This window comes from Sardina pilchardus, chromosome 14, assembly GCF_963854185.1.
Source record: "Sardina pilchardus chromosome 14, fSarPil1.1, whole genome shotgun sequence".
Classification (NCBI taxonomy): Eukaryota; Metazoa; Chordata; class Actinopteri; order Clupeiformes; family Clupeidae; genus Sardina; species Sardina pilchardus.
In genome coordinates, this window is record NC_085007.1 from 29,096,645 (window position 1) to 29,114,003 (window position 17,359).

General features: G+C 46.3%; 1 protein-coding gene across 1 annotated transcript in view; it reads left to right on the forward strand.

Moving 5' to 3' along the window:
* Window positions 1-1,311: 1,311 nt before the first annotated feature.
* The window catches only part of LOC134100540 (ral guanine nucleotide dissociation stimulator), a 71,066-nt gene continuing 55,018 nt past the window's right edge, over window positions 1,312-17,359 (forward strand). Inside the window, exon 1 of the mRNA XM_062553779.1 lies at window positions 1,312-2,836. Coding sequence (XP_062409763.1) covers window positions 2,810-2,836 — 27 coding nt within the window. The 5' untranslated portion in view covers window positions 1,312-2,809. The remainder of the gene's footprint in view (window positions 2,837-17,359) is intronic.

A 17,359-nucleotide genomic window follows, 5' to 3' on the forward strand; every position in this document is an offset into this window, starting at 1 on the left:
TAGGGGTGAGAGAGGGGGCTTAGGCAGAGTGGGTGAAATAGAGACTGACTGTGCCTGTTTCAGGTCTCAGCATATTTTTATCCCATCCATCTTTACCTTCAGCTCCTCTCTCCCACTGCTGCAGTACAGTAGGCACAGTCACTGGGTCAAATCCTTGGGATGTCTGAGTCCTCCTTGTTTCCATGGCAACCCATCCTCCATTTGCAACAGTGACCTTTTTACTTCTTATGATAATCTTAATGACGAGGAGAATAACGTCTGTATTTTCTAGTTACATATTTATTATTGTGAGGACCTTTTGCGACGAAATGACTTTCTAAAGGAGCCTAACAGCTTCATCTCTTTCAATGTGATGGCTTCAGGACATCCATGTCATTCTGATTTTGTCGCGTCTGCGGCAACAGGAACTCCTCACGTGCAGCACAGCTGCAGTCTCTCCCTTGGGCACAGCGCGGGAACTCCCGCGAGCCGCTCAGGTATCGCGCGCGTGAAACATACAATATCAGTACCACCAGGCCTATAACCCCACATAGCCTACATTTCCGTCATTTTGCATTAGCCTGTGTGTCAAGTACATAAAAATGCTTTAGGTGCTGCACCATTATAAACACTGTATCGTGCGTATTGATCACGCCTGGTGTTTCCAAACAGGCCAAAGGGTTATCTGGGTGTCAATTTGAAAAACAAAACAAAAACAAAAACAAAAAAACCCAGAGTTTAGACTAGGCTATCCCAGGGCGTGGTAGCCTAGGCTACTCTGTAAGGTTGAGGTTAATTCACCAGCGACCCAACAGTAGCGGGATTGGGAAAAGCGGCATCAAATAAAAACCACATCACCATAGCAATACTCTCTGTTTTAGTCTATGCTTAGCGATTGATTAATGGGTCCAGTATTTATTTTTAATTCTTCACTCGTGGAGAGACTGCAGGCTCAGCCCAGTAAAGCTTCTATTTATGTCTGTAACGTAGCAATTTCAAATTGAGGTCAAATCTGCTCTCTGTGGCTGCGCATGCATAATTCGGGCGCAGCGCATCGTGCGGTCTGCCTATACTGCCGAAGCCTAGGCTACACTCCCCATCTCCTTGAGAACCACTTGGCGGAGAACGGTGGATTGTTGTCCTGGCCGTGATCGGGCTGGGGAGCTACGCGAAACGCCAGAGACCTAGGCTATCCGAAAAGGGTCCTTTATATGCTGCTCCCTTTTGGATGTCATCCCACATCCACCGAAGGAGGTGTCCACGATTTATGCCGCAAGCTCTAATGCTCCAGTTTTATAGCCTACTAGCCTACAAGACAACGAGTGATGTGGATTCGTCCGGTGGATCTCGTTGAATTGACGTGCGCTATGCATTTTCACATTCTACACTGAACCTCAGCGCAGGCTACAACGGCGATTTAAAGGGATCTTTGTTTTGCTCATCTTTGGTAGACTATTTCCCTTCACGGAGCGGTCGAACCTCAGAGGTTTGAGGAGAGAGAGATTTGGAAGGGATCACTAAAGGACAGGCTGTTCACAGATGAATACATATTAAAAACAAGACATCGTAGGCCGTCCATTTTGTCACGGGAGGATGTTGAGGGATGGACTGCTGAGATAAATACGAGATTTAAGCTTTTGGAAATGGAACCATTCGGAAATATTCAAGGATATTAATCACATTTTGGCAGAAAGATGAAAGGACGATGACAATTTCAGCATACAAGTCACATCTCACTTAATGTTTGTCACCGATCTACAATCTGGAAATTGGAACTGGAAAAAGATGACCCAGAAATCATGATCCTATATCTATCGTGGCTCTTGTAGCAGTATAGAGAATCCTATAGGATAATGGAATACCTTGCAAGAACAATGACCTGATTTTATCTATCCAAGTGCAGAGCAGTTGATTTTTAATTGAACGCACCTTTATTTGTTAGAATAATTTCACTGATTCCCTCTGTTTTGATCATAATTGCTGAAATGGCATAAGATGAATGTCCTTGTTTGTTTGTAACGTGATTTACAGCTACAGGACCTCATTCGGGTTTTTTAAAACAGTGGAATAAGCTATTCGTTTCGTGCGGCATCCAGCAGCACACCGAAAATACCGGATTTCTGTCATCTGTAGCCTAGCACAGAGCCATCACACCTGACTGGCCTACACAGGAACATAAGCAGCCGATGAATATGGCCTCCCCACAGACCGTGTGATGTAGTGTTCGGATTGCATTGAACAGGAGCATCTCTGGACAAAAAAAAGAAAGAAAATTGTAGCGTATTTGAGGTCTCGTGGAACTGGACCCAGAGGATACAACAGTCCTATCCAGGAAAAATCCCAGCTGAATTGTGTACGCGTTTGTTTGTGCTCCGTCCCTTTAATCACGACGGTTACAGTTAATTGTCTGTCAAATGCTGGGGCACCAGCTACCTAGCTGTTGCTGGTCCATCACCGGCGTAAAGGAAGACCATGCCTATTGCTTTTGACATCATATGAAACTGTGGGTGGTGTTTTACTAGTCTACATCCACAAGGGCACTTCATTTGTTTGTTAAATCCATAATCGCCGTCCACGTTTGCACGAAGTCGCATCTGACAGCTCAGGGATTGATGACAAGCCGAAGACAATATCGGTCCTCCGATGAATTCTTTTGGACAAAGTCTGGTTCAGATACGCGACAGTTAACAGGAATTCGACACGTTCCAAGTCCACAGTCTGTGGGGTTTCTGCTGTTTCGCTCAAAATGTGGAGAGAGGGATCGTAAAAGAGCTCCAGATTGCATCAAGATTTGTCAGGAAAAAGACGAGGAAGAGGCTATGAATCCTAGATGATGATGATGATGCTCGATACTCAGGTACGTGGATAATGTTTGTCTGGTAATGTGTCTGCTGTTGTAACTCCAGAAGTTATTTATTAGAATTCCTTTAGCCACTCTCGTCGCATGCGCAGTGTTTTTACGCGAGTGTTTCCAAATCCAAATCCAAATTTGCAGATTGGAGTGTGTTGTTTTTTTTCTCACGATTAGAACAAAACAACAATCAAACGAGTTTGGACAAACAACGTCGTGCTTGGGTGCAGTTGCTAGAACTGATTAAAATAAATTACCATAACAATTCCCTATTCAAACAATCACTCTAGGCTGAGAATCATCATTGTATGGTCTTTACAAAAGCGATTACGGGGCTGGCACGAGGCCATGGCTTTTGTGGAGCTGTTATGGCACGCGGAACCTGGGCAGCGCACGGAGGGAATCGGACGCATCACGGGACTCATCCGTTCCAATATAATGCGCTCACCGACACTGTGAATTCGTTCTGACAAGAGGTGAGAAACTGTGGGAGAGGAAGAGGCCCAAAAGTTGGAAGCACTTGGAAAGACCACAGTGTAAAACGTACACATATACTCAGTATTTTTTCTCCACCCCAATACCAATAGCTTTAGGACCATGACCCTTGACTTCATTCACCAGTTCAGAACTAAAAATAGTTCAGACTCAAAGGTCTCTTCATTGAACTCTGGTCCAAGGGGTTCATCCACCCTCAAAATTCAACTTCATGCTTACTGAATCTGTTTTCCTCTTTTTGAGTTGAGCCGTGCCACAGCCGTACATCTTGTTTTCAAGGCTGTGTTCTAGGAGGTGCTTAGAGGATGACATGTAGGCAGGATCGGTCATTGCCACGGGAAGGGTGAGGATAGTCACCCATCACTGACAGGATGACAGGATGGTGATTCCTCTCAAATCGCACCACCCACTGCCTCATTTACAGGAAGACCATGTCTTGTCACTTGGAGCGAGAGCTACCTTCCCCTGGAGAGCATCCTGCCTAGTGTGATAACAGTTTTCTGTTGTTGTTCATCCTGTATTGCTATTAATGCTTTGGCAGTGTCATCCATGCTTTCAGTTTTATGGTTGTTTTGAATGCCATAATGGTCTCTCAGTTATTAAAGGTGCTCTAAGCGATGTTGGGTAACGACACTTCTGTTGACATTCAAACAAAACAGAGAACTAGCTCACCATTCCCTCCTGTGCAATTGAAACTCTCCTGAATGCACATCTCGCCAGTGAATGGCTGGAAAAGTTTGTTATGTTTCCTGGTCCAGGCTGCACCAGGCTGTTACAGTAATATGTCTCTTTTTGGAGCCCGGGCTGTTTACAGAGACCACATTTTTTACAGTGTATTCAGAGTACAGGCAGCTAGTGGATGGTGAGATGATGTTTGCTGTTCATGACAAAAAATATTTTAGCTTAGAAACCACGTAACATCGCTTAGATTACCTTTAAGTTGAAGGGAAAGGTATGGGAGGTATTTGGCCTGTGCAATATATTTGTGCGTGGTTCGGTTCTGTATGCGGGTGTAGGTACATGCATATTTGGGCAAACGTATGTGTGTGTCTCTGTGTGTGTGTGTGTGTTTGTTGTCCCTGCAGTTCCAGAGCTGTCTCATGGCTTGCCCCCCTGTGCTTCTAAATTCATAGGCCCACCATGCATGTTTAGGCTGGGGTTGGACAGACGCTGATGTGTGCGTTTCTCTGTGTGTGTGTGTGTGTGTGTGTGTGTGTGTGTGTGTGTGTGTGTGTGTGTGTGTGTGTGTGTGTGTGTGTGTGTGTGTGTGTGTGTGTGTGTGTGTGTGTGTGTGTGTGTGTGTGTGTGTGTGTGTGTGTGTGTGTGTGCGTGCTGAGGAGAGTGTAAGATATTTTAACCATCTGTGTTAGCATTCTTTGTGAACCCTGATTGCAGTGGCTTGATCATAGATGTCTTCATCTCTCTGGTATTTCACTTCCTGGATCAGGCTCCCTGTGTGGCACAGAAACACCCCCATCAGACCAGGGCCAGAACTTCTGTCATGTACTGTAAGCTGTAATGTGGGGTGGGGTACATTAAGGATGTCTGTGCTTAAGAAATCAGATGTTCACTGTGTCTTGGACAAAGATGGTCGACTAGTTTTGTTTCTGTCACTGAAAGAGCTCCTATTCAAACTTTTACTTTTATCTGTTTTGATATGCTGGTTTTAGCTTAATTTTATAGGCTAGTTTTAAATTCCTCTATGGTGTTACTTTTATCCTTTTTTGTGTGCGTGTGTATGCATTGTAGCACTTTGAGATCATTGATTTGATGTAAAGCGCAATATAAATACAATGTATTATTATTATTTATTAGAAGCACTGGATGAAAGTGAGCGTCAACCCTGAAAAGCTATGTTCTGCTTCTGTAAACCTTGGACACATCTGTTGGGTTGTAATGGATGAAAAAAAAGACTTCCGAAGTTTAGATCATATGCATAATCTGTTAAACATCTAAGTGTGAGTGTGGCTGTACTAATGTGTGTCCTCTGTAAGAATGTCTCTGCATGTGTTCTATTTTTATGTCTGTTAGTGTTGTAGCAAGTAGTTCAGATGCAAAAGCCTCTAAATCCACTTTTGTCAAAAATGAGATAACAATGGTGAGTGAATGCTCTTCACATACAGTATAGTGTAAGTTACTTCAATAATTTAGCTTAAAAACTCACTAAATACCATTCTCTTCCTGGTCTGAAATATTGATTTGTAGGCGAAACCCTATAGGAGCCTGATACAAAATGCTCATTTAAAAGAAAAGTGGATTTAGAGGTTTTTGCATCTGAACCCTTCAGTTCTCCAGACCTAACCTTGCTGCTCACCACCAACGCGGTCCCCTCCACCTTGCATTGTTTATTTCCCATCTGGTTCTCATTCCATTTCCTCTTTCTCTAAAGATCCCAGCACATGCCAGTGCCTTGGACCCACTGAACTCACTTACTCCTTGTTTTCCCCAGACAAGGACGTCTTAATAACTTATTTATACACCTCGATGCATTATACATCGCTGATATTACCTCTAAGATCCTCCGATGCTTTTCTGCATGGTAACTCGCTGCAATTTGGCCCAGGGAGTGATGGGAGATGCCCTACTGTACGGCTGCATGGCGTTATCCTGCCTTTGGTCTAGCTGTTAAGCAGTCCTCTTACTTCTCCACGGTAGCCTACTGTACGACTAAGTGTGTATGGGTATTTCAGTTTGTGTGTGTTTGTATCTGTGTGTGTGTGTGTGTGTTTGTGCTCACATGTTCATGTGCCCACGTGTGTGCGTGTGTGCGCCAGTGTGTTTACGTCCTCATATCTTAGCGGGTGTATTACACAGTAATAGCTGTGACTGTGGCTGGGCCATAAACCTTTACAGACCTTTAAAGTCTGGCCTTAGGGGCCTGGCCTCGGTCTGCGTGCCGCTGCCTTGCCCGGGAAAGGAGCTCCGGCAGCAGCCCTGGCTCCAGCATTACCTCCCCTCGTCATCACCACCTCCACACCCCCACACCTCCACCCGCCTCCCTGGGAGCAGGAGGTTAAGACGCGGACGTGTAAAGTCACTCTGGGCACCGTCCAGCCCTGATGAATTATAGATAAGGGGGAGATGCGCGGCGCGGCGCGGTGTGGTGTGGTGTGCGCTGGCTGGCCGGCTGGCGCTGGAAAGCATCCGGCTGCGATCGATAGACATTGGCCCGCGCTTCCATGCAAAGTTCCCCCTCACCTGAGTAATCTGGGCCTCTCGGGCATGGCCGTGCGCGATCCATCTCCGTGCCGCGTTGTCAGGCCGCGTGTTCTGCTCAGTGAAGGTGATTTCTTCCAGCAGGCGTGTGCAAGTGGGCTCGACGTGCCCTTTTTGTTCTTCGCTCTTCTCACTCGGCGTTCTTGGCTCGGGGTCCGTCTGCTGGAGAGCGGCCCAGTGGTTGTCGTGCGCCTTTTGTCTTCTAATCAGTTTGGCCATTTGTCTTGCCCCCGGAATGCCGACCTGTCTTTGGAGACGCATCCCTCCATCTCCTATAGAGGATTAGCCGGCCTCATGTATACGGTGCGTTGCGAAAATCATATCGGAGCACATTTGGGGATGTAACAGGAGACAGGAAATGGCGGTGACCTGGCTGTCAGGGGACTGTCTGCTGCTCGGCCCAAGTGCATCTTGGGAAGTTTGCCCATGGGAGTGAGGCTACTCAGCTGCTAAAGGCATTTTTTAAAGGAACTTTAAGGAGGTTTTCTGGTGTGTGTGTGGGAGTTGATGCACTACCATGTGTCTGTGTGTCTGGGACGTTGTGCTCTGAGTATGTGATGCACTACATCCATGCGGCCCAACGGGGCAAGACAGCTCCCTGTATCTATTTATCTTCTCCGATCTGGACCTTCACTGACCTGCTCCCAGTTCTGTGTCTGTTGTGAGAGGGTACGGGGCTTTTAAACCGGAGCTCTCGCTCTCGCTCTCCCTCCCCACGTCCCGGTCCCCCAGTTTGGCCCCTCACCCTCCGGTTGCTATGTACACGGGCCAGACAGCCAGCCCGCTGGAGCTAAGCCCCCGCCTGGCACCAGGCCCAGCCGACCGGGCCAGTGTGGGAAAGAGGGGGGACCTCTCTCTGACCCAACCCCAGTACCCCCACCCCCTCCCCCCCACAGGCCTCTGGCGGGCCGGCCTGGGCTGGAGCGCACACCTGCTGGGCTCGGCCGCTCCGAACCGGAGCCTCGCCTCAGGGTACAGTCCGACCTGGTGGCCAGACAGTCTCTGCACATTCCGCTGGAGTGCACACACACATGTGCGTGCGCACACACACACACACACACACACACACACACACACACACACATACACACACACACACACACACAGACAGAGACCGTCTTAGATACTGTTTCACTGCCAAGTGTCAGATGATTTTTTTTTGATGTAATAATCCTCTCATTTGCCAGCTCTGCTTTCCAAGCGTGCTGTGTCTGCCGTTCTGTATCGATTACTGCCAACAAACGTCCCTTTAACTTTAGTGTTACCGTCTGTCCCTCATGCCAGTAGCTTTCGCTTGGGCCCCTGACCAGCTTGTGCATCAGCAGAGCAGGTCCGCACATGGAAAATAATATGCTTCGGATTACAGTGCTGGAACAATGGATTAGCTCCCGACACCTGGTCATGCCCCCGAATGTCCAGCAGGGGTCTCTGTCACCCACGTTAATGAGGCGGAGACGGCTCAGATGAAGTGGCAGCTGGTTAATGCTCTCTCTCTCTCTCTCTCTCTCTCTCTTTCTCTTTCTCTCAATCTCTCTTTCTCTCTCACCCACCCACACATCCACCCACACACACACACACGCGCGCACACACTCTTTTGGTCAAAGCCTTTCTCTCCCCACTTCTGTCGGGGGTCCAGCCATTGTGCAACGAGGCGTCAGTGCTTTACGACAGAATTACAAGCTGCTCGCCCCCACAGCTGTAACAGCTCAGTTGTCCTGGTGTTTTTGTTAGTGCTTAAGTCCTGATGAAGTGCATCGGGTCTGTTTTGTCCCCAGTATGGGACGTGTCCTACAGTTCAGAGTCAAGGGGGTGGACATGTCTCGTCAGTTTCGGTGTTTATATCTGGCATTTCTTTCAGGCACTGTTTGTCTTGCTAATGGCGTGATTTCACAATAACATCCCTCTTGATTTCTATATAGACTCCTCTGCATTCAACTAAAAACTCATTACAACGTTAGAGCAAGTACAATGTTAGAAGTGATTATAATGAGTGCAATGCAAATGGTTCCTTTTTATAGTTTCTGAGTCAATATGGGCAAAGACAGAGTCCTGACCGAGAGCAAGGGCTTGAGATGACCTCATCTCCCATCTTATTTGTTCGATGAGTGCGCGGCGAGTGGATGAAAGCGTCCGCGCCAGTCATCCAGTCCATACCGGTAATTACAGAGGAGCAGAGCTCCAGCTCCGCCGTGTTCCAGTAATAGAACGCGAGGCGAGCGATGCTCCACAATGGCCGTCGCGGCTGCTCCTAGCCCCCCCCGCTCTAAATAATGTCCTTTGAATAGCGTGACTCAAGGGGGGGCCTGACTCAGAACCCGCCCCGCGGTCTGTCCGCCAGACCCAAAATGTCACTCAAAAGCAGTCAATGGCTTGCCTACCCCTACTCCTCTGGCAGTGCAGCGACCAGCAAAAGGCCACCTCCTGGGACATGGCCCGAGGGACAATAGGTTTATTGAGTGGCCCGCTCCTGCGCTTATTGCCGCGCTCAAAGATCCCCCTCTTCTTCCTCGGCCCGTATCTTGGACGTCAGAGAGGGCGTGGACGCCCTGTGGTCTGTGGTGTGTCACAGAGGAAACATTATGCATTCATGTGGGGCACAAACCTTTTCTTGTGGATACTGTATTGTAATTAGTCTTGGCCATGTGAGCTTTGCGTAGCCATATTGTAATTCTAGCTTTGTCTGTGTGTGTGTGTGTGTGTGTGTGTGTGTGTGTGTGTTTGTGTTTTATGAAAGAATGAAATGATTCAGGGACACATTCACAACCTTGTGACCATTTCTTGGGAAGCCATTCTTCTGGCTGTCATCAGGTTTTGGAGCTGACGAAAGCTGTCTGAATGACTGAATCACACGTTCAGCACACATTCAAAGAAATCACACTCATGAGTGTTTCTGGTCACATAGGCACTTTTTTCAGACTCAAGTTCCATCTGAAATGCCCTCTTGTGTTACACAGCCCTTGATTTCATCAGCCATGTTAAGCATATGCAGTTAAACCTTTGCTCCCAGTGTGTGTCTGTCACACACAGACAGACAGACTGTCACACGGACAGACAGACACACACACACACACACACACACACACACACAACCACACACATGCCCACTTCTAATCGGACTGCAGGCTCATTAGCACATGGGGATTGATTGTTTTCTGCAGACATTCATTACGGCCCCTCAGCAGACACACATTAGATCTGTCAGCCATGACGCCCCGCGCCTCCTTCCTGCTCTGTTCATTTCCCCTCATCACTGCACCCGCTTCTCATCAGCACACTCACTCATGCACACCTCCAATCTGGGAGCACACAATATAGGCTTACCTATGGCAGGATAGGTATACCATACCAGTGGTATAAATAACCATTGCACTGTATGTTTGAGGCATCTCTTCAAATATTTCCTGTTTACATTGTTAGGCCCAGCTGATGAGTCTGTGTAGGTGTGTTAGCCACTGGAGAAAGCTAAACTACACAGTGATGTAGGCAGCAGACAGTGGATCATCCGGACCATATTGTGCTATATAAAACAATGCCATACGATAAAGTTGCATCAACCGTATGATAGGACACAATGTAGCACTGTATGGTAATGTTAGCTTCTTAGCATTCACTGAAGCAGGGTTGTATAGCAGGGCCATTACTCCAAAGCCGTATGTGTGAGACAGATGTCGCCTGTCTCCAGCAGCGTGCTCCCCCCTCGCTCCCCCCTGCCTGTGGGCTTAATTGAGTAGACTGGGTTAGGTTTCTCTGCTGGGGAGAGCAGCTCATTTGCCCTGGTATTCCCCGGGTGGCAATTGAGAGGGAGTGAGGCACCTGGCTCAGGCAATGCCCTTGAGATCTCCCCGGGATCATTTTGATTCTGTCGTCGGGCTGAAATGGTGCATGTAGCCATACAATCAGCGCGACGGGTCTGGCAGACCTGGTAACTCGGCAACAGGACAGACAAAGGAACGTGATTTGTTTTGTTTCTGTTGCTATGGAAGCAAAGGAAAATGGACATGGATCAGACTTCAGACCTGTGCTTGAGACCCCCTAGGCAGTGGGCATCAGTCCCAGTATGTGTGTGTGTGTGTGTGTGTGTGTGTGTGTGTATGTATGTGAGAGAGTGTGCGTGCAGACAGCGCCTGTGTTTTGGGGGGCTAATTATGTATGGAATGTATTTGTTTATTTAGGAGAGATTGTATATTGAAATGATTACATTGCATACTGTATATTTTATTTTCTTTTTTCCTGCAGTGGTTTGATACAGCTGACTGTGCGCCACCCAAGCACCATTGTCCAGATTTGTTTCTTTTTTTTGTGTGCCCTGCCTACACACGGCACAGGCCAAAGGGAAATAATACAGTGATGTTCTCCCCCACAGTTCTGCTAACCTAGGGAGTCTGCTTCCTTCGGCACTGAGTGATATGGCGCAATCACGCGGTTGACGGGGTGTGTCTGTGCGTTTAGCCCACTACACTGTGTACTCGTCTGTCACGGCCTGGACAGGAGGGACACGGCTCTCCGCTGCTGACCGCTGGGGTGTTGAGAGCTTAACGGAGCGCAGTGGGAAGCAGAGGCTGAGCAGGTGGGAGACTGTGTGTGAGGAAGAGGATGGGGAGGTGGGATGCTGTGTGTGAGGAAGAGGATGGGGAGGTGTGCATTTAATGCCATAACAGCGGATGCTGTGTGTGAGGAAGAGGATGGGGAGGTGTGCATTTAATGCAATAACAGCGGATGTTCAATGGCTGCTGCACTTTATGTTCTTGGCACCGGTGTCTTTGTGGTGTTCTTTCGTTTGAGGCTTCAGGGCATCTGTCATTGGGTGTAGTGCTATGTACAGATGTGATGCGGTTTCGGAAATCCTCTGTCCCTCTCTCCTGGTCAGCTGGTCACAGTTGCGTGTCAGTTCAGGTCAGGACAGTGAGTGTTGTGGTCTGCGTCCAGATAACCCTCCCTGGTACATTGAGTACAATTGGGTTAATTTAGCTAATTAATCGCAAAAGATGCATTATTCAAATCCTAATCAAATTATCAAAAGAACAACCATGAGTACTCACTAGCGACACGCCAGTGATCAAGTTTCACCAGCCGTCCCGTAATCGGATTGTCCAGTCAATCCCCCTATAGGTCTCTCTTCCATTCAGGCCACTGTTGATGCAGCAGCGCTGGTGCTGGGTCAGTGTGTCTGCCAGGGGAGGGTGACTCTTGAGATCGCGCTGGTGCCCCAGACTGACCCCTTATCAGCGGGCCGTCAGCGTTCTGGGCCGGGCCCTGATTGCAGCGCCGTGGCCGGTCTGGGTCAGGCAGCTCTGGGGGGTCAGTGCAGCGCAGCAGATCGGTTGTCAGATTCAGAGTCAGACGGCGGAGAGTTTTTTTGGCAGCGGTCCAGTTTTCTGTGTATGTTCGTTCGGGTGGCCTGTGGGTCTTTCTGAAGTTCATTCATTCAGTCTTGTGCAATACCTGAACTACTTGACTCTTTGTGTGTCTGTGTGTGTGCGCGTGTGTGTCTGTGTGTGTGTGTGTGTGTGTGTGTGTGTGTGTGTGTGTGTGTGTGTGTGTGTGTGTGTGTGTGTGTGTGTATGTGTGTTTGTCTCTGTATGTGAGGGCCCTGAGGTTGTCAGGGGAGAGAACATTTGTCTGCCTTGAAAAACTAGAGACTGAAAGATGGTGTGTAATGATGAGTCCTGCTCCTAATTTTAGTTGAAAAGAAAATTCTGCATGATAAGGAGGACGTCCTTTCAGGATATCCCCCTGTGATCTTGAAGTTTTTATGGCATGCAGGTCTGTAAACAAACATTCGGGGGCCGCTTTTAATTTGTCTTCTTCAACAAAGTGAAAGGGCACTTCCTGTTTTGAGGGCCAGCAGGAACAGGAAAGGGTCCATCCATTGCCGTGGCAACCACACCTGGTCAGTCAGGGCCGACGTATAAACATTGGGAGGCGTGTGTCAGCCCTCATTTGCGTCACTACAAGGACCCTTTTCCTGTCGGGTGACCTGCGACCTCAATGACCAGTGCGCGCTCTCTCTTGGACACTCTCTCCTGTCTGAGAGCAGTTTCTATGAGGAAGTTGCCTGGAAACTGTGCCAGAGAGCCATCTGTGTGTGTGTGTGTGTGTGTGTGTGTGTGTGTGTGTGTGTGTGTGTGTGTGCGAGTGCGAGCACTCTTGCGTGTGTGCTCCAAATGTAACCACTCATCTCGTCTGTTCCCTTTGAAGTGTTTTAGGGAGAGAGCATTAAGAAAGTAGCAGCCATCTGCTTGTGGTTTCACTTGATAACAAGACAACTGGGGGGCAAAAGCTGAAACAACACTAAGTTCAGTTTGTTACTTTGACTCAACACACTACGCATATTTTTTTCTTCTCTCCGACAGAAAAGAAGCTTTTGTTGTTTTTATACTGACATGTAATGTTACACCAGGCTGTACAGCAAACTCGAGGACTGGGCGTCCATTTTGCAATCTCAAGTTGTTTCTGTAAAATGGGTTTGACCCTGTATTATGTATCACGAATGTTTGTGTTTTGTGGTTTTGTGTTACTGTTTATGTGTTTACATGTGTAAGAGACAGAGAGTGAGAGAGAGAAAGGGAGATACACAGACTGAGATACAGATAGATGGGATAGTACAGAGAACGAGAGAGAGAGAGAGAGAGAGAGAGAGAGAGAGAGAGAGAGAGAGAGAGAGCAAAGAAAGATTCTAGTACAGGATGTGACCAAAATGTAATGAAGAATTGAGAGACCTCTCTGCAGCTTTTTGCAGTCTTTGCATTATCTCGCAGTGCCGATTGTGTAAGATGTGTATGTTATACACACTCACACAACACACACACATTAAGATGTATGCCGCATGTTACAGTTTACAACCCATTGCAAATAATCCATATTTCTCTATTTATAATCCCTAGGTGTTATGTGACTTTGATGTTACTTTCTCCTATCGAAATCTGAATCTTATTAGCCCAGTGGGTAATCATTTGCCTGTACCTGCTGCCCTCATTAATTAACTGACGATGTGTTGCCACATGGGTTGCATGTTAATTCCCCCGCTCAGACCCTATTCATTTGTGCCACCTACGTCACTATCAAGTAGAACGCCGCCATATTTACGACCGATTTCGCCCAATATGACTGCCCACACTGCCCGTTTGAATGGAAGAGAAAGACAGATAGATCTAGAGAAATGTTCAATTTTAGGCTCCGATCTTTATTTGTTACCCCCAGTTTTCCTTTATCCCTTATTGTCTGCCCCAAGTTTGTTCCAATTGGCTTTCCATATCATACATTTATCTAGTTAAGCCCTCATACAGTGGTGTTAATTAGGCTATGTTAAGATAAGGTGACGATGTTCGGGACCGCCATAACCGGGAAGATAATCCCAAAAATGTGGGATAAAAACGGGGACATTTTCAGGTTGACTCAATCCGATTGAAATACATATAAATTTTGTCTTCAAAAAACGGGGGGGGGGGGGGGGGGGGGGGCTAGGTAGTTTTACTGTATTTTCCCCGGGGACGGGCAACCAAAACCGGGGGCTGTAGGCTACAGGAAACTGGAGACTGCAGCACCGATGCATCAGCATGGGCTATAATAAAAACATGATTTTAGTGGTAGTTTACTGACTAGGTAACGTTAGTCAAGTGGCCAACAGCTAGCAAGCTCATGTTAGTGCCACATATAATTGAATAAATAGCCTCAAAGAGGCATTCTTCCTCTCACGCAATTGCGTTTTTAAAATCGAAACTGGGTTTTGCTGAAGCAGGCTACCCGGCTACAGGCAGGTTTTATTAGGCTACATAAAACCAAGCAACACGGTGTAACCTTAATTTGCTGTTTATTGCTCTGTCTGAAGCACAAAATATAAAAATAGCAATCAGACATGCATCACGCAAGACGCATCGATTTCTGTACATAGCCTATCTCATTCACACCGATAGCAGCCACAACCGCACGCTCTGCAAACTAGCTAACTCTAACCAACTAACATTGGCAAGATATAAAAACAACGTAGTCAGTGTATATAATGAGCACAATACAAGTAGATGGACTGCATTACAGAAACAGCACAAACTACAACTCTACTAGATCGCATTTTGATGACACCATACCTCTGCCTCAGGACTGTCACAGCACCCTCTGGGCTACATGAAAACCAGTAAGGGGTCCTCCGCAGCGTGGGAACCAACTCCTTCCACACCCAAGCCACACACACCCAATAGCCTACTATTTACTGTACCCAGAGGGGTATGAAACAGTTTTTCACCATGCAACATTGTACAGAACATGCAGGGAATAAGGGGAAATCCAGGGAAACTTAATCAACCCTGCTACAATAGCAAGTTAGGTATTTGCCTTTAACGACAGGAGCAAGCTTACCGCAACAACAGCTGTCACACTATAACAGAGGTGAATTCCACCACAACACACCTCTAGTGTTCAAATACACTCATTCACAGGCATAATTTCATACTACTTTGAGTAACTTCACCATCTGTAATAGTGTCTTCTGCAACATTTAAATAATAAAATTAAAACTGATTCAGTGACCTTTCAGCACCTGATAAGGTAAAATGTACCACTTGACAAGATGACATTGAGCACACAAATAAGAAAATAAAGACAGATTTTGAAAGTACAACTTACTCTTATGCAGAAACTATGCAACACTGTTAGGTTTGTAGGTTCACCAAAATAACATTTAACATCTATGACTACAAAACAGTACTAACTAATTTAAAAAATATTTTACACCAATAGATTTAGAGAACTCAACTCATGGTTCAACATATTTTATTTAAGACCTGTCAAGACAGTGTCAAACAAGCATTACAATGTTTGGATCCACAATCCAGTTTGAAAGATCCAAAAGATGACATGTGAATACATCGTGCCAATCATGTGATGTGTTGGGGATACACTGTACCAATCATGTGTTGTGATCTCACTGCTGTTTCTTAGGTGGCCATAAGATTAGATCTGAGAATCTGAAAAACATTACATCTAATGTGCTAATGAACACTATGACGACCGTGAATTTAGATATTCCAAAAAAGTGAGCAAAAAAGTATTCATTCAAGGACCGTTCCTCATCCCTGGCCCTTAACTCATGAGCCACACACACTCTCCAGTGCTGACATCTCCGATGCCAGGTCTTTTCATAGTTGTGGTCACTGTGATGGTCAGTAGAAGTATAGCCTCTTCATGCTCCTCCACATTGGTGGTTGAACAGCCAGTGAGATTGTTGCAAGTCACGCATTTTGTGCTTCATTGGCTGAATGTTGTTTGTCCTTCTCCCTCGCCGAGGTGTGTGCAAAAAGACTGCGCACAAAACTGGAGTCCAAAGCAGTCGCTCCTAAAAAGTCAGGGCAGAGTAAAATAAAACACGACATGTGTGAGACATTACATTGTCCAACCTGAGTAAATATATTTCTCTTAGAACCTAGCCTAACATAAATCCTCAAATTATGGCCAGGGTCTTTTAAGTAGAGGCTGCGCAAAGCACAGACCTTTATTTGGGGCAGGCTTTGTTCAAAACGACCACGGCTATTATCCGAGGCTCAGCTATAACAGTATGTATAATATGAGGATTTACGATGTAGGTCTTAATAAGGCACAGATACAGAAATTAGGAAGTTAACTACTGGGTTTAGCCACAGACAGTAAAAGATAGGGATAGCATAATAGCCTAATTACGTTATGGTTACGGTATTTAGCAGACGCCCATACAAATAACAACGATACAGTGGGCTATAAGCTAATTAACAGTAACAATTTCAAAGTTGATGATACTACATAAATGACAATAGAATAATCCGACTTCAGCATTTGTGTTCATGTGAAATATAGGTTTTAGTAGGCTATCAAATGGAATAAGACATTGCAAGATTGTAATTTCAATGTGCTAACGTTAAAATAATAGATACCATACCAGCTACCATCTACTAGCAGCTAACACAACACAAACGCATTGCATAAGATATTATATCATGCATGATGTTTACAAAACGTGTGAACCTGTGATTGACCTGTGATTGATATAGTCAATCAAGTTTTGTAAGTGTTGTCCAAACGTGTCTCTTGTTGTTGTTAGCCCTAGCAGCTAGATGCTACTAAGTTGAGAAGGCTCGCTTACCTGACACGAAAGTGTTCATTGCAGGGTGTGAACCGTGGTTATCCAAACATCTCTTCGAATGGCAGCTACTTCTTTCTTCTTTCTTTTGGTATAACGTTAGCATAAAATACCAGTTCAGGGTTCCTCAACTGCACAACACATAGCTAACATGACGGTGTGACCTTAACCTGTTGAACTTGTTAGCAGCTAATCATTTCCCTCGAGCCGCTGGCTCCGTGGTCACTCCGTGGCTCCGTGGTCACACTTTTTCTTCGTTTTTCTCAGTTTAAATACAACGCGAAATGAATTTCCAAATCGCCACTTTTGTCCGAGTTTTGTTTAGAAAGAATCGTATTCAGAGGCGAAATCGCCGTTTGCGTGTAAAACGAAGGGAACAAACGAAGGGAAAAGTCTCTATTATTTAGGATATCCATGTATGAGTGAATGGCGCCGCCCAGAGCCATATAGATACAGAGTATCTATATGGCTCTGGCGCCGCCTAGTGAGCGACTCGAATCGGTCGGCAAGATGGCGGCGCAAAGTTACTGTGACGTCAGGTGGCACTAACCAGAGCGGCTCTGGCACTAACGAATAGACCTCTGAAGTTCGCCTACAAAAAAGCTACCATCTTTGCCCATATATGGAGTTACGGTATCTGACGATTTTTCCTATGGGAAATTAACATGGGGATTTGGAATTATCACACCTGTTAAACTCTCGCGGGGATGACA